Source organism: Trichoplax adhaerens, genomic scaffold, assembly GCF_000150275.1.
Source record: "Trichoplax adhaerens TRIADscaffold_1 genomic scaffold, whole genome shotgun sequence".
Lineage (NCBI taxonomy): Eukaryota > Metazoa > Placozoa > Uniplacotomia > Trichoplacea > Trichoplacidae > Trichoplax > Trichoplax adhaerens.
In genome coordinates this window covers 3,238,492-3,262,167 of record NW_002060943.1, presented here as the reverse complement: position 1 = coordinate 3,262,167, position 23,676 = coordinate 3,238,492, and the positions used below count along the sequence as shown (strand labels likewise).

The following is a 23,676-nucleotide window of genomic DNA, read 5'->3' as shown; positions in this document are numbered from 1 at the left end:
GAGCTTTATATTAAATATTGCTATAACAAAAAAATTTTAACAACGCTGTACTAAAGGGATTTTAATAAAAAGATGTAATACACTGCTGTATAATGGCATCGCTAATAATTGTTAAAAATAAAAATTTAGCGAACAGTAATCTGCCGGCATTACCCGAACGTATTCGCTAATGGATGCAGCAGACTGCACTATGGTCAAATATGTATTCATTAAATAACATTTAGCTTGCGAGAGGGTTGGTGACAATGACATTCTGTATCAAAACATTTATTATGGCTAGAAGAGATATACATAATTAATTTTGTTTAGCCTTTAACGCATTAATCAACCTAGATGAATGGAAATAAACATCTATGTTAGATCGTTGAAATATAATTTCGATGTAAAATAGTAATACGCGAATAATACCCACCATTCCATAGCATCATCGAGTCCTTCTCCCTTTATTGCTGAAGTTTTGAAAATTTGCCATTGTCTATCACGAAGTGCTGGTAATCCAAGAGCGTTGCTTACTTCTGCTGCTGTCATACAACCATCTATATCCTATTACGTCAATACACATTTGTAAGCGAGGATTCTTAATGTTTTGAATTACAAACTGGATCAACTACATAGATGCAGAAACTGTTAATGTTCTAAAATTTAGGTTGCTATAAAATATCAATTTAAATTTGATATTAAGCACATAACACATGATACATATTCTATCCTTTAGCGTAGATGGGTAATCGTTATACTGTATGCATTGGTAATGTACGTTACGTACAGTAAGTGTAGTGTACGTCGAATGACTTACCTGTTTATTAGCAAATACTAGTAGGGTAGCTTTTGATAACTCTTCTTCCTGCAAGTAATATAACAAATATTGATACGAATTATTGATACTTTTTAAAGGAAATGAATGCCACGGTAGTATTGCTGTAATGGCAGTTTACCTCTAACATCGCTACTAATTCTCCTTTGGATACGCCAATACGTTCTCGATCCATACTATCCACCACATAAATTATAGCATCGGTATTAGAGTAGTAGCATCTCCAGTAAGGCCTATAAAATAAAAGCATTGCTATGATATTGTACTTGATTGCTTGCATTTATAGTTGATGTAAAAATAGTCTTCCTACAATAATTTTAACAGTTGTAGGCATTTCATGTTGCATAGATACAAAATGTAAAGTATAACCGATAAACTTACAAACCTTATACTCGTTTGTCCTCCCAGATCCCATACTGGAAATAGAAGCAAAAGATTTAATTATAATAAGCTAAGATTGATGAAAATGAATTCAACAATACAAGTTGTGTAAAAATTGGCTACTACGTCATCAGTTTATGATGTATTGTATATGGCATTATCGATTTCCTCTCCATTTCTTAGCAAAACCAAGTTAATAGCAATTTAAATAATGTAATTAAATAAAAAAAGGTGTCACAGCGGTAGTTTCAGCTTTGCGTTCAGGTTTAAGTAGGGAAGAAGAAATTGATTCAGTTACAAAGGCATCATCATTCAATGAAGCTAATGTAAACGCCAAGACATCCAATGGTCATTTTTGCGTTATGTTACTATACTATTTGTCATCATACTACCATCTGCGATGATAATCGTACTGGAAACTTCTTAACTGGTGCCATTTTAAATTATCTTTTCGATATTTAGCTCTGTATTTATATCTTATTATAACGGCAATGCTATGGCTTACCTTGAAATTTTAAATTCTTGTATGTAACGGTTTCAACGTTAAATCCGATCGCTAATATGAAACAATAATTTTGGAAATTAAAGTATGACAATGCCAATTCATTCTTGGAAAATGGAACTACTTTGTAATAATAATACTTTTTCAGAACTGTTAATCGATTTTGAAAACAGGACGAAATAGTACAACATAACGACGAAAAGTATTGTAATCAATCAATACATTAGAGCACACCAATGTACTGTAAAAGTGGTATAAAGCAGCTAGCAACTCATTTCGCCATATCATTGACTCCATTTAATACTATACAATCATACTCTATACTTTCAATCAAATTCTAGCAAAACACTACCTCTACTAACTACACTATACAGCGTTGAAAAGTCTTGCTAATTATCTACGATCACAACTTAAAATTTGCGCTAAACTTACTTGGAATTGTTGTAACTATTTCACCAACTTGAAGCCTTAACAGAAGAGAAGAAGGCAATTTAGTACTTATAATATTAGCTAAACCTTAATGGCTAACATAACGTATAAGTTATGCTGCCTTATAGAATAGGATCAAATAGCATATGTCCACAAGTAGCCTTGCCGGCCATTGTTATTTGCCTATGGTCTGTGCAAGACAAGAAAAGATCGGTCTAGTCATTCGCTATACAAGGACGCGTTCACCTTCGCCATGTAGGCTTTTACTATGCCACTAGTGGCATTCGGAAGTACACTATTCGATCAAGTAATGGACCTACTCCTAACAATGTCCTGTACTGTCTTGTCGAAACTGTGTCAGTGTCCAAAATCATCTAGTAATAAATACTGCCAACTATTCCAAGTCAGTAGCATGGTTATCCTCTTTCTGCTTGCATCGACTGCCATGATCAACTGTAACTACATATATGCAATCTCCTCTTTAATTTTCCACTCGAAAACTCGGTGTTGTTACAGCATTCTAGGGAGAGTTGGGGGTTGATCCTGGCCAGTCATAAAGTCACAGTGGATAGTCATTCATCATTTTACCGATACTACTGCAGATGGAAGTTAAGGTGATTATAATTATTTGATTGTCATTACTGTATCGTGTACGTTAGCCCTAGCCTAGTAGTCACCAGGGATCATTTTATCTTCAATCGATGGTGTTCACGTCAAAGGAATAGCATCGTACACGCACAAGGTTATGAATCGATCAAGTTTGATGCTTTCAGCTTCATGACATTATCACTATACACTGCCATTGCCTAGCTAAGTATGTACCTAGGGATATCCTGTGTATCATTTTAATATTGACCAAATAGCCGAACGGTATTGGTTTTAAAGAATGAATGTAGGAACTACAGCAAGGCGGATGTTACCGTTCTGTACTAATAGTAAGTTATTAAGCAGACTAAGATAGAACAAGACGTTGCCTTTGTGACCAAAGGAATAAAATAGTAGACTGCATATATAATACTGGAGGAATGATAGCAATATCCTTGTTGTCCATACAGTATGACTCAAATTAAATCAATCTTTATCCCTCAATTGCATCCAAGTAGAAATTCCACTTTCATTGACTGCCAGAACGTCCAGTAGATTTTTACTGGTCGAACTGAAAATGCGCAATACCACCACATTCATTGAGTCATTGGACTGTCCACGTCAGCATAGTGGATGAAGATGTCGATCATGCTTGGTATTGATGATGCTCAGTGATCATTCTTTAAGACTACATAGCATCAAGGCACAAAATGGCTAAGATAGCATCCATGCTCATATGTTATCGATTCTCCTAGTCTTAGCAGTGAAGAACATCACTGGCATGACTCCGGTTACAAGCAAATTGGGCATTCATCAATCATGGTAAGCGTATGGATGGCAGAAATTTTTCAACCTTGTCTTGAAAAACTCTGTTGCTGATGAGACTAGGCGAACTTGTCATCCATTACTGGGGTTCAAGTTATCAATACAGTGTTTATGGAAGACATGGCAAATGATTGCATTCTTCAGCTGTGTTGATGTCTTGGCCAGTAATGACTAATATGACCAGTATGCTTGACTTTGTGACATCCAGCAAAGCATGAAAGAAAATGCAGCTTACCTATACAAAATTGTAGTTTTACCAGCACCATCTAAGCCTAATATTAGAATTCGTATTTCTTTCGAGCCCCATAACGAGGAAAAGAGATTGGAGAAGAAAGATCCTAAAGGAATACAAATATTAAATGAGTGGAATAATGTGACTAAATGAATATCTACAAATGCCATGTAATGACTGGAAAAATCGTTCTAGTCTTCCTTCTTACCCATAATGGCGACAACGCATTAGCGTCGTATTGTACAATAATGTGTGAATATGTGATCAAGCGGAAAGTGATCAGACCAGGGTCCCACAGGTGACGTAGCGATCTTGAAGAAGCGTGCCGCACAGACGTCCACCGGACAGACGCGTTGGCTCTTGACTTTTTGGCTACAGTGCAGTACTGTAGTACAGCACTATACAGTGTACAGTACAGTACAGTACAGTACAATACAGTGTACAGTACCGTAATGTCGAGCCCACGTGTGACTGTCATCTCCAGTCCAGTACTGTACTGTACAGTATGTACAGTAAGTGCATAGTACTGTACATGTACAGTACTGTACTGTAGCACTGTACAGTACAGTACAGTACAGTACAGTAGATGGAGACGATGTCGCTCGCCTCCAGTCCAGTACAGTATGTACTGTAAGTGCACAGTACATGTACTGTACCGTAGTACTGTAGATGCAGACGATGTCGCTCGTCTCCAGTCCAGTATGTACAGTACTGTACAGTACAGTACATTGTACAGTACAGTACAGTACTGTAAATGCACAGTTCTCAACATGTACTGTACAGTACAGTACTGTACTGTAGATGGAGACGATGTCGCTCGCCCCCAGTCCAGTACAGTACTGTACAGTACACTGCACTACTGTATAGTACTGTAGATGGAGACGATGTCGTTCGCCTACATACTGTACAGTACTGTACTGTACTGTACACTCAGTGTACAGGACAGTACTGTATGGGTACTCTACCGTACCGTTACGGATTGGGTACGGTTCGGCACGGTAATCGTACCGTATGGATGCGCTCTCTTCTTTCTGGTACTGGTACGTTACCGTAACGATACAGTACCGATGCATCCGCAATCGCCACCGTCTGATTTGGCCAGCGTGTTGACGAACAAACGTTGGCAATCGAGAAGGTAGCTGCCATTTTCCACTGCTTTACTTATCATCGAAGCTTTCAAAAGACTTTTCAACCATCAATTCAAGATAGAAAAATGCCAACAGTAGACGGTGAAACGGCTTCACTGAGCACCCGCGATGTTGCAAATGCATCTGTAACTTACATTGGTTCTGTTTCCGATTCGGATCAGGTAGGCTAACAGCATGAGGATAGCGTCGTAGGTGATCATCTTCGGACGCTGCAGTGGTAGTCCAGAATGGGAAGGGAGATAGCTCTCCTTTCTGTTATCATAGTCAATGGATTAATAAATATCTTCCAAGTGCGATACTAAATCCAAGTAATGATACAACTGAATGAATTAACAGTTCATACTATAAGAAGACATGCGATCAGTGTTACAGCCTGCCTTGATTAAAATGCTTCTGGTACAGATGTTTGAGTAGTACAGTACAGGAGTTCGCCCGCAGTGGAACAAAAGTATTGAGCAAAATGAACTCGACGTAGGATGGATAAAACTGTAATGAGGATTCCAGGCTTTAGCAAGGATAACTATTCGCCAAAAGAGTGTAGAGAACACAACCACGATCGATGATGAATTGATTAACATGAAATTTCTTTCTTGATAGTGCTTGCACTTGAAGATATACTTGCTCTCATTAGGAGCGAATGTGAAAGAGGAAGTCTCGGATGATTTGCCAACTGACTTTAATGATATCATGGAGGGGATCACCACCTTACTGGATAGTCAAGTAGATACAGGTTAATTTTAGATTCAAGTTATCATTACAAACATTAAAATGAATGAATTTTTTTATGGGTGAATTAGATGTTTTCTTAGAATATGCTATTATAAAAAAGATCAAGATCTAGTATTGCTAGGGTCATTGCAGAATATTTTAATTTTACCAACTCGTACAACCGACTGCCTACGCAAACAATTAAATCGATCAATTACTATTGGAGTTGTACTCTACACGCCGACTGTATGATTATTCTAGCCATGATTATTACAAAGTATTCACTTCTTTTCATTCAATAACAGATGAAATGAGAAGTGCATTATACAGCTTATGCACCTTGCTGATGAAATGCATGAAAAGCGGTTTAACCGGTTACATTTCCAAACTATGCTCGATGTTTGAACAGAATGGAAAACAAGACAACGCTGGCATCCGCCTTGAAATGTAAGTGTATTATAGTAACAGTATTATTCCATCAAACTGTCAAAATATATGGCATGCAACATTCTCTAATTGACGTTAATCTTACCCTTACGTCTTATTACTTATTTCGTCTATTTAGTTTACAAACGTTAAGCTTCTACGAGTTAACCAGCGATCTTGAAAAGACCGAGATATTCGTAACATCTTTAAAGCTAGCCAAACAATATAAATTACACGACCGAGTAATGACTGATATTCAAGAAGTAAGTTTACAATTAAAAATGATGTAGTGCCTAGAGGGCTGCTGTATGTAGTACGGAGTCATAGCCACGAATAACATCATTTTATTCGCTGATTATATAATTTATCATAGAGCGTATCAATATATTCTCCAATTGTAGTAGTGTGTTGTTATAGCTTAGTACTGTATTTTGTGTCAACTGGAGAGTTGTTTGAAGCAAACTCGCTTATGTGTCCATTACTTCTCATGCAAATAGCGCTGCAACAGTTGTAGTCTGTAATGTCAGCTTTTGTGGCATAATTATACCTCTGCTAACGATATCATTTACCCTATTTATTTACAATGTATATTAGGTCTCGAAGCTGCTTGATACTTGGAAAGTTGAACGTGATGGACGCATCATCATTTACAGACTGATAAGAGATATTTTTATCGACAGCCAACGCAAGTAAGACTCCTAATATAAAAGCTTTTATTTTTTGCATTATGCTTGCAATGGAATCCGTTTTCCTATCATTGAGTTAGTTTCAGTTCTCATATGAATAATTATATCATTTTATTCTCAACGACTACAGCGATGAAGCTGCTGTTGTTATGCTTGAACTATTACGCTCCTACGATGATCATAATATAGCTTCATCGGTTGAAGATGCTAAAATATGTGTCATCGATGCACTAAAGAATCCGGAAATTTACCTATTTGATTACCTGCTAGCATTGAAGCCTATCAGTAATTTGCGTGGCGAATTGCTCTATGATGTCAGTAAAGTTACTACTCGCTATAGCTGATGCTTGTGCAATGATTTGTCTAACAATAGCACTACAATATTATTGCTTTTTCCGTAGCTTTTGAACATTTTCATACACGAAGACTTGAAATCTTATGTAGCATTTTACGAAAAGAGTAAAGAATTTATGCAATCCATAGGTACAACAATAAGATGGTGATGATGTAAACCTTTGTCATTTACTAAGCTATTCTACTATTTTTACTGAAGGTTTATCTCATGAAGAAAATTTACGAAAGATGAGGCTGTTAACACTTACCTCGCATATTGCTAAAGCTGGTGATGCTGCTACTTTTGATGACTTAGCTGCAGCTTTGGCATTGGAAGAGGATAGCTTAGAACAGTATATTATTGACGGTAAGCCATATCTATACGAGTGCATATGTAGAAATGCGTTCTGTATACTAACAATGACAACTTTTATGCAATCATATAGCTATAAGTTGTAAACTGATCAGTGCAAAAATTGATGAGAAAGAAAAGAAGGTCATCGTAAAGTATGTCTTTATTAGATATTTTTAAGTTTCGATAACAGTAATTGCCGTTGCGTTTGATGAATTAAAATTTCATACTCTGTTGATTAACAGGTGGGTCAAAAGTCGAACATTTGGTAAAGCTGAGTTGAAGCAAATAGGCGAGCGTTTGCTTAAATGGAAAAATAACTTGCATTTAATTCGCAAGAATCTATCGACTATTTCGCAAACAGTGTAAAATATTCGTATTGACCATTGGGTGCCATCACCTAATTTTTAAATTCAAAGATGGAAAATGGTTGATTAAATTCTTTGCATTTACGAGTAAATTAGTTATCTTACTATTGACTAAAAGTTACTTCAATGTGAAATAAAGTATCTGTTAAAATACTACGTATGTCTTCCACCAGCGGTAATATTATTACTTATGCGTATATCCAAAAGTTCATTACGCTTGTTAGCCCCCATTTATGAAATTATTCAGCATCTTTAGTAATTGGAGTTTGATATAGTGTACATCGTTCAAATCGATCATGTAGCCGTGAAATAGGTACAAAGTCATGGCAGTTGAAAAGAGCAGTCGATCCAAATACATGTATCGCGTACTCCATAATATCAAAAGGGGACCAGTTAGGAATGGATGCCTTGTGCCAATCAGTAGCCGCTGCAAAGGTTGCGATTTGTACTGTATCGGTTTTTTGAATTTGCATATGTAGTGATGGATCTACGTTGTTAAAATGGAAAAAATAAATACTGTATATCAAATGTACGAGTATTACACCATTCGATTGGAAAGAGTATTAAAAAATTAGCATTTCATTACAGTAATTTATGATGTAATACTTTACTGCTACTTGATGCAAATATTTACTATTCATGTATCGCACAAACATCAGTCATTTCTTAAGATATTTTAGAATTTTATCACATTCCATTAACTGCATTAGTAATACCTGTTTAATGCCGAGTAATTCCAAAATATCCAGCTGGAAAATTGATACTACGCTTAAAATGCATCCAAGCCAATACAGTATCGACAAGGAAGGACAATTGAACATCCATACGGTATAATTAACGGTTAACCAGTTGTGGATAATGAGCTACGATTATAATTATGAGCATACAAGCATTCAATCTGCGAGAGTTGTACTTTCAACAGATTTATAAACCTACAAGTACAAAATCTTACCTCTAAAGATAATGAAGTTATAAATGAATACATAGATCTCTCGACAAACGATATGTTACAGTGTGCAAAAATGCTTTTAAACAAATGGGTGGCCATTGTTGAATGTAACAGTATAAATTGGCTTAATAATATCATATCATATCCAATGCGATATAAATTCGTGATATCAATGCAATTGATGGCATTACCTAAAAATTTAAAGCAAGTAGTAGGCCTTATTTGCCATTTGAGGCACAACTGAAAGGGGATAGATCTTGCTGTCAGCGTCGTTATTAAAAATTTGAACATAATTTTCGAAAAAGTGTCTAAGCTCTAACGTATATAGAGTGTAACAAATTTATATACGAGTGTTATATAAAAATAGCGTATTAATGCCGTTTAACATAAATTTTATATTGTTATAACATATACTAGGGTAGGAGATCAATTGCAATAACAGGGCTCACCTGTTCTTCGTAGTGAAGCTAAAAATTGTCCTAGATGTACCATAGAAAAAACTGAAGAGATTGATGAAATGAGTCCAAATGTTGCTAGTACTATCAAACGCATAGTGAGACTGATGTGGGCTCTAACGACTCGTTATTGTGCGATTTCCACATCTCAAGAATTGCATTAAATAGCTATTGATGGCTAATCAATTCTCGATAGCTGTAAATTTGCGCATTTATTAAAAAATAGATATCACTGCTTCTGTTATTTTAAACTTAATCGCCCACCAAGTACTATATTTATACACAAGACAGATACTTTTCATGGTAGCCATAATGAAATGTTAATTACAGTTTTGACCAGTTACTAATTAGGATGAAAAAAAAGTGAAATTTCTTTCCATTTAAGGACATCTTTTAATTTGAGAATACTGGAGAAATTATTTTGGAGCCAGTGGTGATAGATTGTATGTATCTATTAAGGGCATAAAATCATTTTCCTTTAGTGTTGTATATACAGGCTATGCAATAGACTGTTACGATATCCAATATTATTGCTTACATGTAGTATATAACATTTACATAAATCGCTTAACAACGTGATGAATTATCGAATAACAATCCGCCACTTTGATGATTAAGTGAATGTTCCATAGTACAGTAAAGGATCAATTTATGGAGAACTCCAAGTCGTGGAAAGCGTTTACAAATGAGATTTAGTGCAATTTTTCCCGTGTGTTTCACTAAATGTGCAACACTGCCTACATGCTCTATTGACAATAATATGAAATTAAGTTCACTTAAATCATTGCAAGCCAGCACGGATGTTGCGCTCCCGACTCGAATCTGCAAATACATCCTATTAATTAATTATCGAATTATGTACTGTCCAATGTCCATCTACTTTAGCCGTCCATATATATAGATATATCCTTTTAGGGTCTCTGCTGCATCGTAAGTTAAAGACAGCCGGGAAAAGATTAGTTTAAACGTTATTTTGTTGACGATATGCTTTTGACTGATGTGTACTGTATGTAAACGAGTCTATGTCTATCTCTTGGGAATTATTTATTTCCCCACAAGGTTTACCGTCGATGAATCAACTAACGTTCAAGATTGGTGTGCTAGAATAATTATTAACTTGTAACCATAAGCGAAGATATCGAAAAATTTAATTTTAACCATCTTGTTCAGTGATCTCTAGTTTTACTATGCACAAGCCTAACAAGATTGATATCTTAACTAGAATTCATTTGCAGTGCAGTAGTGGTTACCGGCTCCCCTAGTCCAAAAATTAATTATTAAGGTTATAAATCATTGCAAATCAGATTGAATCCCGTCATTCATTGGGTACAAAGCTGTATGTAGAGCAGTGTCCTCCAATACTCTAGTGTACAGTATAGTGTATAGTCAATATGACAGTATGCATACAGTAGTATACTGTCAGTACCGTATATTGCATATTAATCCTTTATAGTAATTTCCTCGTTATGACAGTACTGGAGAATCCTGGTCAGCTTGCTACTGCAGAGACTTGCGACTGCTTAGTGGAGCTCGCTTGCATGCTTATTGCTTACCTAGTTTTGCAAATCCAATCGCTGAACTGGTTGATTAATTATATGAACTAGAATAAAAAAGAGAGTATCATGAATTATTCAATCATATCGAAATGATTACTCAAGTATATTAATGGCCACGTCTTACAATAAGATCATCAGTCGAAACTTGCATCTGCCATTAGCTCAGGTAATGATTGCCAATACTGTTGCTGGATAGTCCAGCGGATTTGAATGCATTCGTAAACATATTGTAAAGTAAGACAATTTGTTTCCATGGTGTACCTTGTATTGGTGTAATTGTTAGAAATTCTTCTTTCTTATTACTGTATGGACAATAATGCTTGTATCATCTTCTCAGGCCGTAGCTTTCCGTTCGGTTTCGCACAATCCATACGTCAATATATCTCTAGATGACTGGTTCTACCAAAATTATCCACTACGATCGCAACACTATCCACTCTTGTATCTTTATCGAAATCATCCATGTATAGTCATTGGACGACATCAGAATCCATGGACTGAATGCAACTCAAAATTGGTTGGAATTTACCCAGATCAGGTTCCGTTGGTGCGCAGGAGAAGTGGTGGAGGGGCAGTTTATCATGTAAGTAACTTTGTAATGTGTAGTACAACCTTCTCAAACTATCTGCTAGGATACGGAACTTTTACATTTTCAATCAAGTCTTGGTTTATAAACCATACTAACTTAATTGATCTACTCAATGGCTTTACCATGATAAGCTGTATATGTGTACATTTCACAGGATTTGGGTAATTTGAACGTAACTATTGTATCGCATCGCAGCCAATATGATAGAAAAAGAAATTTAGAAATGATCGCAAACGCCTTAAAAGAGACTTGGAATCTTGATATCAGCGTAAATGACAGAAGCGACCTCGTCATTAATGGGACATCTAAAATATCTTTTTATATAATCTGATACTTTTAATGAACGAGACTTTTCATTTCTTTGATACAACTTACGTGTATTCGCTCCATGTGAATTTCTTTAACCAGCCGGAAATATCTGGTTCAGCTTCACGTCTAGGAAGACTAGTAGCTTATCATCATTTTACCTTATTATTTCATTCAAAATTACAGCAGCTAGCACAGATGCTGACGCCTCATACGGTAGGAAAATAACAACTAGGAGTTGCATCTGATTTTATTGAGAGCCTATCGCTCCTTTATTCAGGGAGCGAAATAACTGATTGACCATTTTCAAATCCTTTATTAGAATGGACTTAGGTCAAATGCTACTGCTAGCGTAAGATCGTCCGTAATAAACTTATCTCAGATCAATAATGCTATTACCTATGATAATTTATGTTCCAAAATAGCATCAACCTTTACGAAGACTTTTCACCCTAAAATAAATAATGAGGTAATACTTACGTAGGATTTGTTACAGAACTTTACCTTCGAGACAACTCATTGCCTTTATCTAATGTAGAAATTTTACCTCACTTGCACATACATCCTTCCATCTTTGTATTCTTAGGAACTTCTCGATATCAATCCTAACACTGAGTCTAATTATCCTGGTATCGCATCATTAAGAAATGAATTGAAGGTAAAATTCGCTAGCTTATGCAGATGAGTATTCCCCTTGTGGAATTGAAATAGATAGCAACTTTAAAATCAATTGTAAGGTGTCAAGTAACTGTTATTATTTGTGGCTTAGAGTTGGGATTGGATCTACGGTAAGACTCCTGATTTCGAAATACATCAAAGTTCTAATTTATCAATGGGAAAAGTGGTTTGTATGATTTCTAAGTCTTTGTAGGCAAAATAAATACTAGTTTGCGTGATTGTTTACTAAATTAGCTAAACCCATATCAGATTAATATTACTGACTGCGATAAACAACTGTTGTGATTAAGACAATTTCAGTTGTGATAAGAAAAGGAATTATATCGGAGATTAAATTGGACATTAGCAAAGCTATACCTAGTGCAATCATAGACGAAATATCGAGTGGCCTAGTTGGTAAATTGTAGTATGCATTCTTAGATACTGGGTTCGTACCGTCGTTAGTCTGTTAATTAGATATACTGATCTGTTAATGTGATGTCTTTTGCCAGGCTGTCGGTATGGTACGGAAGACGTTTCGGGAATTGTCTATTATCTTGAGGCTAAATCTGATGGAATGAATTCGAGAACCCGTACAGCTGAGCTCATTCGATGGCTGATGATAATTTTAGGAAGAAATTAAGATATTGAAATTACTATAGTCCCACAAACAATTTACTGTAATGAGAAGTATGAGGTGCCGAAACATCATTTGTACTGTATTGGGATGTGTTACTTGCAACTTAATTAAAATGTGGCAGTTATTTATTTTTATTATTCATATCCATAACAGATTCTGCTTATATGTGTACGAACGATCATGATCATCACATTTGGCATCATTACTTGAACTCTGATATACGAGTAGTTAGGGATATATTGTTACCTACTTTTCTAATTACTAATGCCGTCGTTATTTTAGTTAATTTATGATGCCCACTAATATATACGAGTGTGTCAGCAGCCAATAGATTTTAGTTCATAAAATTGGATCATGCAAGCATTTTGCAGCGTAACTCACTCGATTTCACTCACACTAAGAAGGTACTTTATGCAAAACAATGCACCCTAATTTTCTGAAGATAGAACTCGAATACGTATGCTATTGCTTTCTAGCTAATCATCTTCATAATCCAAGTTTACCCCGTACGTTTTTAACTGTTTAAATGCACTGAATACTATTTTGTATGCACGGTAAAGCACAGCTAGTAAGTGACCTGGGAAATGTGATGACTTTATTCTGTAGGGGTATATTACTGTAGTACAGATCTTACTGACTAACTACGCTTCTGTACACAGTGGTGGCGGTATACATTCATGACATTATGATGTACGGGTTAATTGATCAGTTTTAATGGTTGCAAAAAGTACACATTCTAATTCTGGTCCAAAGATAACAAACAATCAATGGCTGGAGAATTAATTTACGCTTATATCACACAATTGTATTAGGTTAACAACTACGACATACTGTACGTATGCTGCACATTGCAAAACAAAATTTTACTTTAAAGTATCCGATAACATTGAATGAAACAACGAATAATAATATTAAATAAAGACTAAGGTAAAAGTAACTACAGTCTGGAATACCATCGAGAAATGACGTCACAATCAAGACCAAGCTTATTCTCGTAGTTTTTATTTAGCAGCAGTCATAATTCATAAATCTGCATTACAGGACTTGTTACTTATCACATATCATATCGCTAGCTGTTCATTAAACATTTAACATTTGCTGAAATCTGCCGTGTTTACATGCATAAATTTAATTGTTATAATTACAGCATTACTAGACGAGATTTATAATTTTACGAAACGTAAGCACTAACCCTAGCCAGAGGCACAATTTTACTATGGCTTTTCAATAATAACAGCTGATATCATACCGCAAAAGTTAAAGATGAAATCATACGAGAATTATCTACTGCCGTGTTTTTAATTTTCAAGCTCTATTTTAATTAATTACGTATTGTGCATTGCACCATTGCAATACTGAAAGTTAGTTATTGACGTCGACTCAATTATTTTTGTTGTATCTAACAGTTTACAACTTTCTTACTGTGGTTACTACAGATAATTATCGGAGAAATAAAAGTGAATGTTTCCACCGTATACGTAACAACATATAGCGATCTGCTAAAAATCTAACTGTAAATCGCGAATACAACAGGCTACACAGAGCACACATTATGCGGGATTCAACTTGAGTCTAGCGGCTCTGCATTCATCTACTACTGGTTACCGTTTCATAGTAGCAAAAACTGCTACTCCATGACATATTTAGAAAACTTAATTGCATCTTGAAACAGCTAAACCTAACCATCAATCCTTGGCTACATTATCCAACTTAATATCCGTTGTAATGCTAATTTTTTAACTTAGAATGAGGTTTAGCGTATAAAGTACTGCTAGCTGCACTAGGGTCAACAGGTACTTTATAGTAATTTTGTAACAGCACTAAAGTACAGTACTACTTCATTTAATTAATCCGGGATATAAAATATTAACACGTAATTACGTTAAGCTATAACTCACTTAAGAGTCATCTTTAATTGAAATTACAGTCGTGAATGCTGATAAATATTCACGAAGTACAAGTGATAAATCCGTTAAATTACAGAATAATAATATTAAGAAGATCTAAAATTAGGAATGGTAAAATATAATACTGTACCGTATAGTACAACATAGCAAATGAGAAATAAACAACAGTATAACACGGCGATCTAACACGTACAGAATGAGTGATATTTGGACATCACAGTCTTAAGAAGGAGAGTATGCGTACTTCTGCAGCTTTTCTCTTCAATGATTTACTCATCATCTATTTTTTGATTGAATAAAAGTTATTCTGGTGTTAGTAATGATAGTTAATGGACGTCTAATAAGAAGTTTTAAAGATTGATGTTAGTGAAAAATTATTCTTGAAGAGCTACACATTTAAGATACTACAGTAGTCCAGTAATAATGCGCAAGTTATAACAGATGCTCATGTAATATGAATTTTCGGGTTGACAGAAAATGGGAATAAACACCTTTAGCTCCAAGAATGTATCACTCAAGCATCCCTACTATTATGCTAGTACTATACTTTAAGGGAGCAAATAAAATGCATTGCAGAATAATCAGTGCAACAAATTGTTCCCTATGCACTGCAATACAGTAATTAATCACATATCATCAAATACAGTACTAGTACAAGTAGATAGCAATGAAGGTTTTAAATTTACGACAATGTATCAGTATTGTACACTGCATAGAAATAGTAATTTTATAAATACGAGTACAGTTTCTGAACAAAGATCACTTTTCAACCAGTCAGCTTAAATTTGATAAGAATAAATTCTAATCTGTTTCGAATTGGGTACTTGTTGCGGTATGGTATTATAATAATAGTCATGAACGAGCGCTGTCTACCAATACTGTGTTACGGTATAAGATGCTTTGACATGCAAGTGCCTATTTCGCTAGCATAGGCAGGATCGGTTACATTATGAGAAAAATTTGCGATTTAAAACGTCAAGAGCCGGGATCGCATCGATAATTAACTAGTAAATTACTGCGCTATTTTATACATCTTGACCTGTTTTAATGGTGTTGATCAAATGTTGTAGCAGCAGCTGATTCTGTTGAACCAGCATCCTAATGTCTTCTCGTTCCACATTCCATCGTTCCCTGTCAAATTCTAAGCGTTCTTTCAAATTTTGCATTTCGACGCGTCTCGATTCTGCTTCAACATCTATCTTCTTATTCAAAAATTCTAGCAAGCTGCCACAATCGACACTGCCTAGGTCTACCAATTGTTTCTTATTACCTAGGTGACTAATATCATGTGTATTGCGTACTGTAAAAGATCCAGCATCAAGTAAAGGCAATGTGGCCACGCTTTCAGAGTTGTTGTTCTTTCTCTTTTTGCTCCTTTTTGGCGTAACAGTTGGTTCTTCGGACTCAACTTTAGCAGCAGCTAATTGACTTAAAAGATTTTCCTTCTCCTGATATTCACCCTCATTAGCATTCTTTCTTAAATGTTCCGTATTACCTTCTTTATAGTAGGTTAATAGTAAATCAGTTCTGCGCTTACATCGGGTAGCATCGATATCCAATCCATTTTCACGGACGCCATTGGCAACAGCATGCCAAGTATTGCCAATTTCCTTGTAATTGACAGAGTATGGATTGTATGCTAAGACTTGCGTCAACAAGGTGATATCATCTTTGGCAGAAAATCGAAATTGTCGTTTTCTGACGGTACCAACTGTTCTGGTTTTTTCGTGAGTAAGAGTTACTTCTTCTTCGATCATCTTATCTCAACTCTATGTGGAATCAGCTTGCGATAGAATAATATTATTTGGCAACTATTCGATAGCCTAAAAAAGGAAGAAGATGATCCATTCATTACAACCAATCCTATTGATTTACTGTTTTAAATCAAGGAAATTCAATTCGTATTCATGTTGACTAGAACAGACATAGGGTGAAATCATTCTTAGCGTGCTCATATAATGGTATCACTACTGTACAAGTTGGATAAAAAAACTCTTCATCTTTTGAGAAACACCATCATAAAATACTAAGGAATACCACTACGATCTATGCATACATAGTTTTAAAATACAGCTCGCAAAATGACATCGTTCCCCCCCCCCCCCATTCAATCTCTACTGAAACTATCCCTATCTAGATAGAATTTGACTGAGTTACTGGACTTGCGATAGCAGTACCGTAAAAAAAAGAGCGCCAACATTGCCTATTGTCAATCGGTTAGCAAAGCGGATTCACAAAAGAAATTTGAAAGTTAAGCGTTTAAGAAAAAGGAGAAAACGATGTTGCCAGACAAAATGAAAATAGTGATTGCCATCTTTGTGGAGTAATTGAAAATGGAAGGATAACAAAAAGACATTTGGAAGCGGATTGTAGATATTGAACTTAAGATACATGTTACAGTCCTAACCTGAGCAAGAAAAATACTGTGGCAGAAGTCAAACTCAGCAAGGAAAAAATCACTCAAGACAGCACACTGTGGCCTTCAGTCTACACAACACGCGTATGAAGTACAATCTGATATCTATCGACGTATCTCGATGCAGACAATAGGCGACGCTATCATGTGACTGTAGGACAGCGCTGATTGGTCGCATTCATTTGGCGTTTTCAATGCGGTTCCTTCTGCTTCTGCGTAGTATGCGCAAGGTGCTTTCCAGCGCCAAAACTGGAATGCCTTTGTTTGCAGAATGAAGCACTGGTAGTGTCAGCTTTGTTATGGCTCATCTACGGCAAAACGGACGTCAACTTGTCACTACTGTACACTGTACCGTATACTAACATTGGACACTATACTGTCACTGCATAGCTATAGTTCAAGCGCGATTTCAAATTCTAAACTTATCCACCGCCAAAATCGTTGATTTCATCTTCGAAATAACTTCTCCAATGACTCATGCCCACTGATTGAGCAATACTAATGAAAGGAATGCAAGGTCAAAATGACAGCTTGGAGAGATCTTTGAAAATTCCACTTGGAATGGACGAAGTGAATGGATTGATTGACAATAATGCACTTCCATTTTTAGTGAGATGCTTTTCATAGAGGCTCCTCGGAGCCTCTCTTATATGCATTGACTCGGAAAGGACGTAGCGTACGTGGAAACGCTTTATCGGGACTAGCAGTATCGTCACTTTAAATCAATGAGCAAATACTATACTGGGAAAGCATTGACGTGAAAAAAAAAGGGGTACGGGGAAAGCAGGATGAGTAAAATCATTCCCTCCGGGATGGGGACAATTTGATAATGCTGATAGAAGAACATAGACTCCTATCAGTCACTCGTCAAGTGTACTGTATAGTACAGTAGAGTATGTATTGTACATACTTTTGTAAGAGATCGATTTTAACTCACAGTAGACGAATACTGTCATCGTTGAAGGCACTCTTACTACATACGAATGAAGCAAAATTAAAATGCAACTTTGTACAGTCCGACTAACAAGAGACAAAACTTTTTGCAAGACTTGATGTATACAGTACAATCAAGTCCAAATTGCTTGAATGTTTTTCATAATAACTACCGTACACCGTCGACGATTAAATATATATACGTACCGTACTTTTTTATTTCCTAGTCTTGCTGTTTTTGTTGTCCACAGCGGTGCAGCTTTGATAGAAAGAAGACTGTAATAAGACGTGTTTCATCGAATCACCAAGAAATGCTAGCAAATACCACTCTGCCAGTGGGACTGTACCGTTACCAACTACTGTAGGCAAGATGCTACAGTACAGTTTTACAGGATGCAGTCAATCGTACTGTACGGTACAATACTGTACAGTACAGTACAGTACAGTGTGTCCAGTACTGTACTGTACTGTACAGTACAGTACAGCTCAAGTTCAAAAGTGTGTTCCAACTCTGAGTACTGTACACTGTACTCTACAGTACATTTGTACAGTCTCTACTGTGGTACAGTACTGTACAATACAAAAATAGTAAAAGCATTCTTGCAAAGTACTATACTGTACACACAGTTTCCAAGGGTCTGACCAGAACACTGCGCAGCAGTACAGTACTGTACAGTACTGAGTACTGTAACAAAGCAACAACTTTTCAGCGCGCAAAATTTGATTCTGGATCATTATGGTATTCGACAAAGAGGAGGTTCTTTCTCTTACCTCCACGGCAGAGTCCCCGATTTGAAGAAATTTCATCAGTCTGTGATATTCGATATTACAAATCCACGGTTGATGTGAAACAGGGACTTTTAAGAAGTATAGTCGCTATAAGGTTTTGCACCTTGACTTAATTAATACGGATCAATATCAATATACAGTACTGCATACCATTTCCCTACAGTACATTACAGTACAAACAGTATACTGTACTGTATACTGTACATACTGCATACATGTACTCTACATTAGGCTCGTTCATAGTAACCCCTATTACCAATAACTCAATAGTTGTCGTCGGTTGTTCCTAACTTTCATTGCGTTGGTGCAACGTCTTACTCTTGGAAGAATCGCATCCAATTTGAAGTGCAGACTCCTACAATAATGTATTATCGTTTAAGCTATTGATGCCCAGTATCTAAGTAATCGGGGTTATTATGAACGGGGCCTAATGTACTCTACATAGCTTCCCTATTTTCGTAATATTGTACTGTACATGTAACTTGAGAAGAGAGCCGTGTACTGATATTGATTGATCCCATCAATTTGATACATAGACATTAATATGGGGGAGCCCTATATTGATGTTGATCCCTGAATGGGATTAGCATCTCCTTCTCCAAACGGGTGCGCTTGCTAATCAATCTTTCTTTTTCATGGCAGTATTACTGTATTGGTATCGTTATTACTATTTATAACGTTTCCAAATGGCAATACTGGATAATAATTATTATATCATTCATAATTAATTAAAATGAAAGAATCTTGAATACTAATTAATACTAATTTATCGGAGTATGAAGCATGCAATTCTACTCCCCGAAATTACAATTTTGTACTTTATTCACATACTTCTATTTCAATATACTGTATGGTACGAGTATAGTGCACTTCGACTGCGTTTTGCCTGAGAAATGAACATTAAATTGAATCATTCAATTTACTGATATTGCAAGTAGTGTTGACAATTTGATTCCAGTTTAGCGATACTGTTCACAACGCATTCATTGTAAATAAAGTTGTATGTCGATAGTACTATTCTACAACTAGCTGCGGTAGGCTTCAATGAACTATCTCGGACCGCAGGCTCAATCGACATGCGAATGGCAGTATCTAGTTTGATTTGTTTATTGCATTGTTATTTGTTCATTCTAGAAATGAGCAGATTTACCGCAGTGTACATTCGGTATAAAAGAGTCTTGTAATAATTACAACAGTATCTGTTGATACTTCAATATAATTAATAAACAATTACTTCATTTCTTTTTTAATTTGTCCACATGTGACAAATGAAACAATATCAGATTTCTTCTTAGACAAACTGCCTTCCAATAACAATAACAATATTGTTTTATCTTTTCATTCTATACTACAAGCTACTTTAAAGAGTTATATTTATTCTTGTGTGAAATTCCTTTCATTGAGGTATGCGCGCATGTTATTTTTTCATTTTTTGGCCATGGTCTATCGAACTTAAGGGAAAATTAAATAAATATCCGTGTAGAGACGAAGTAATTGATCATTTTGAATACGGTACTTAATTTCGCGAAATTATTGAAAAAAAAAATGATTTACCAAATCATTCAGGCAGTAATCTTCAGTATGCTACTAGCGAGGTCACTAGCTATTCAAAGGTATATTAAAATGGACACCATTAAATCTGAAATAAATGATTGCATAGAGTGCAACTTTTTCCATTTTACAAGTGTTTTACAGTGACCGTTTTTAATCTCTTAATTGTTTTACTATGTATGCAATTCTTTATTTTTTATTAGCAAATACATGTTATCTTTAGTAAATGGATATTTTATATTTTTTGAAGGATTCAACTCAATCAGAAGATCACGATGCGCAATTCTGATGATATAGGGCGTCGATATAACAATATCATGGACAAAAATAGGAAGGATTCTAAATTCAAAAGAGATGGAAGGGAGATATTAACTAACTTTTTGGATGTTAGTGACACTACACTGTGCATTTTGATTGCAACATATAAATATCGATAAATGTTTCCTAAGCCGATTACATCTAGCCTATAAGAAATAACAGTCCTTTTGTAATTTAGATAGGAGCTGTGATAAGATTTCCTAGATAGGGATATTTTATAACTACTCGAATAAATAAATTAAAATTTAAATCTTGTATTTATGACAGATGCAGTATTTCGGCGAAATTTCAATTGGAACGCCTTCACAAACTTTTCAAGTGATTTTTGACACCGGCTCAGCCGATTTTTGGATCCCATCATCAAAATGTCATAATTCGTATTGCAGTAAGTTCAGTGTATGGATGTGTACCGTAATCAAATGAAAACAATTCCTCACAAATAGATTGCTATAGTTAGTCGTGAACCTAATGTTTCTTTAGTAGTGCTCAAATATCTAGATAAAATAATACATATTGCACAAGCTTTCATTACATACCGTAACTTCTCATTATTATGGAAAGATTGTGCTTGATAAACTTGCGTAATACCATACTCGCATGTTGTGTTCTTACTGTTATAACAACTTATATTAATCACCTTTTAAACTATTTTACTATGAACTAGCTTTACATAAAACTTTTAATCATTCTGCATCAACCACTTTTCGTCCATCAAACTATATTGTAAGCTTCCGCTACTTAATAAGTGATGTTAAAGGCTTCGTTGGACAAGATGTCGTTTCGGTAGGTTAAATTATCAAATAAATCATTGCATGCACCGCCAGATACGTTACCTTGGTATAGTGCCTAGTAATCCATGACTATAGTTAAGATTCACAACAATTTTCAATACATAATTTTTCCTCCTACTATCTCTATACTAGCTTGATAAAGCCTCTTAAGAATATTAATAAAATTTAAAAATTATTCAACTACGTATCAATTTTTGTCGTTAATAGATTGGAGGAATAGCAGTATATAAACAAATATTCAGTGAAATTTTTCAACTGTCATGGTCCAATAGTAGACGCAAAACAAGGTTTCATGCCTTTGACGGTCTTGTCGGCTTGGCATATCGAGAACTATCAGTAATTGACGCCAACACAGTTTTTGATAACATGATCTATCAAAAAAGTGTTGATCAACCAATTTTTTCTTTCTATTTTAGACGGTGGGTATAATTTTATTCATTCAATTATACTATATACGTATAATCAAAGACTTCCAAAAATAGCTCTATCAGACTAATGGAGAATAGCTAATTTTTTTTTAATTACTCAATTTATTCAGAGGGTCGACTTATCCGGGTGGAGAACTAATTTTAGGTGGCATTGACAAAAGTTACATCGAAGGCCCAATTACTTATATTCCAGTTATCAAGCAAGCATATTGGCAAATTAAACTCGATCTGTAAGTTGAATTTTCAGGCGAATAGTAATGGAACTAAGATTTCTACTGCAGTGGTACATTATTGATAGTATTGTTATATGCATACAGTATATTTGCATCATTCAAAATTCCTGGAGATCTCATGAAAGCTTTAAAATCAGTTATACAAAATCAGTTTAAAATTAGTTACAATCAGTTAAAATCAGTTATATGTAGATAATGCTAATGAATTTTAGCCAATTTTTAATCCGCAATAACCAATGTAAATTAATCTTTTCAAAGAATAACTGTTAGTAGTGATCGAAAAGAAGGAGACAACGTCAGATTATGCAATCGTGATTGTTCGGCAATTATAGACACTGGCACAAGTATGATAATAGGACCTACAGAACAAGTGGATAGAATTCATCAAGAGATACATGCTGTTAACTTGGATGAATTGATGGATAGCAGGAGTGAAGAATACAATAAATATCGAAATTTGAACATGGTAAATATGAAAGTGTAAATATATATCAGCATTAAGTAAAATTGATTAATAATTACGGAATAAATACCGTAAAGACTTATAGCTTTGTCTGAAACATGCACTTGTTTACAATTTTTAAAAGATGAGTAGGAGCTAAAAATAGTTAATTTGCCTATCCATAACGTAAATGTTTTTGTTTTACATGTAGTATGCAGTTGATTGCAATGTAGTAGATAGCCTGCCAGTAATTAATTTTCGCTTCAATGGAAAAGACTTCCCTTTATTACCAAAGCATTACATATGGAGGGTAAATTTATTACTAAAATTGTAGAGAAAATTGAAGTTTTACCAAATCGTGACAAATGTATATTTACTTAACGTGTTATATCTCATTTTCTTATCAGGCTCCACTGAAGACAAGAACACTGTGCATTAGCGGACTTTATAGCCTTAGCATGAGACATTCAGTTTGGATATTAGGAGATCTATTTTTAGCAAACTATTATACCATTTTCGATAAAGGTAGAAATAGAGTTGGTCTGGCGAATGTCATTGATATGGAAAAGGAAAATATATAAATATTATTCGCCATATAGAACGCAATATGTGAATTTTAGGATCGTGCCATATGTACACAGTTAATAAGATACTGTATGCCCCTGTATCTATTTCCATCGATTTATTTTATTTTATTCTGTGCTATTCATATAGCGTAGTCTATGATAAAAAGATAATGCGCTGAATACTGTATAGGTAATTAACTAAATTGTACTGTTTTCAGAAAACTAAGAAAAGGAAGAGTAATTTTACGTTTATTAAACTATTCAGTGTTAAGGTTATTGTTTGAATACCCATAGTAATTATCTACAGTATAAACAAAATAGATTGATAAGTTCAAAATATTATATATATACTCGTATGTAT

General features: G+C 35.1%; 6 protein-coding genes across 6 annotated transcripts; 3 read left to right on the top strand and 3 right to left on the bottom strand.

Annotated features, from left to right (window-relative positions):
* Nucleotides 1-295: 295 nt before the first annotated feature.
* Nucleotides 296-3,980, bottom strand: TRIADDRAFT_51633 (uncharacterized protein; the record flags this gene model as incomplete). Its single annotated transcript, XM_002107739.1, has 9 exons — nt 296-329; nt 413-543; nt 797-844; nt 936-1,047; nt 1,200-1,230; nt 1,701-1,751; nt 2,130-2,164; nt 3,772-3,874; nt 3,977-3,980. 9 exons carry the CDS (start codon nt 3,978-3,980, stop codon nt 296-298), a joined length of 549 nt encoding a protein of 182 aa, XP_002107775.1.
* Nucleotides 3,981-4,981: 1,001 nt separating this feature from the next.
* Nucleotides 4,982-7,928, top strand: TRIADDRAFT_63476 (expressed hypothetical protein; the record flags this gene model as incomplete). Its single annotated transcript, XM_002108549.1, has 10 exons — nt 4,982-5,077; nt 5,514-5,646; nt 5,930-6,071; nt 6,190-6,313; nt 6,645-6,739; nt 6,867-7,050; nt 7,138-7,219; nt 7,290-7,436; nt 7,516-7,576; nt 7,667-7,928. The coding sequence occupies 10 exons, from the start codon at nt 4,982-4,984 to the stop codon at nt 7,788-7,790; spliced, it is 1,188 nt and encodes a 395-aa protein (XP_002108585.1). The 3' UTR covers nt 7,791-7,928.
* Nucleotides 7,929-8,009: 81 nt separating this feature from the next.
* Nucleotides 8,010-8,876, bottom strand: TRIADDRAFT_18248 (uncharacterized protein; the record flags this gene model as incomplete). The annotated part of the gene is made up of 3 exons (XM_002107738.1): nt 8,010-8,276; nt 8,506-8,652; nt 8,742-8,876. 3 exons carry the CDS (start codon nt 8,874-8,876, stop codon nt 8,010-8,012), a joined length of 549 nt encoding a protein of 182 aa, XP_002107774.1.
* A 1,982-nt stretch (nt 8,877-10,858) lies between these two features.
* TRIADDRAFT_51631 (uncharacterized protein) lies at nt 10,859-12,515 on the top strand (the record flags this gene model as incomplete). The annotated part of the gene is made up of 6 exons (XM_002108548.1): nt 10,859-10,915; nt 11,087-11,332; nt 11,747-11,860; nt 11,967-12,113; nt 12,231-12,302; nt 12,414-12,515. The coding sequence occupies 6 exons, from the start codon at nt 10,859-10,861 to the stop codon at nt 12,513-12,515; spliced, it is 738 nt and encodes a 245-aa protein (XP_002108584.1).
* Nucleotides 12,516-15,873: 3,358 nt separating this feature from the next.
* On the bottom strand, nt 15,874-16,605 carry TRIADDRAFT_51630 (uncharacterized protein; the record flags this gene model as incomplete). Its single annotated transcript, XM_002107737.1, has 1 exon — nt 15,874-16,605. One exon carries the CDS (start codon nt 16,603-16,605, stop codon nt 15,874-15,876), a length of 732 nt encoding a protein of 243 aa, XP_002107773.1.
* A 4,249-nt stretch (nt 16,606-20,854) lies between these two features.
* Nucleotides 20,855-23,330, top strand: TRIADDRAFT_19041 (uncharacterized protein; the record flags this gene model as incomplete). The annotated part of the gene is made up of 8 exons (XM_002108547.1): nt 20,855-20,923; nt 21,123-21,240; nt 21,520-21,638; nt 21,854-22,065; nt 22,185-22,304; nt 22,581-22,738; nt 22,968-23,079; nt 23,174-23,330. The coding sequence occupies 8 exons, from the start codon at nt 20,855-20,857 to the stop codon at nt 23,328-23,330; spliced, it is 1,065 nt and encodes a 354-aa protein (XP_002108583.1).
* Between the last annotated feature and the right edge of the window lie 346 nt (nt 23,331-23,676).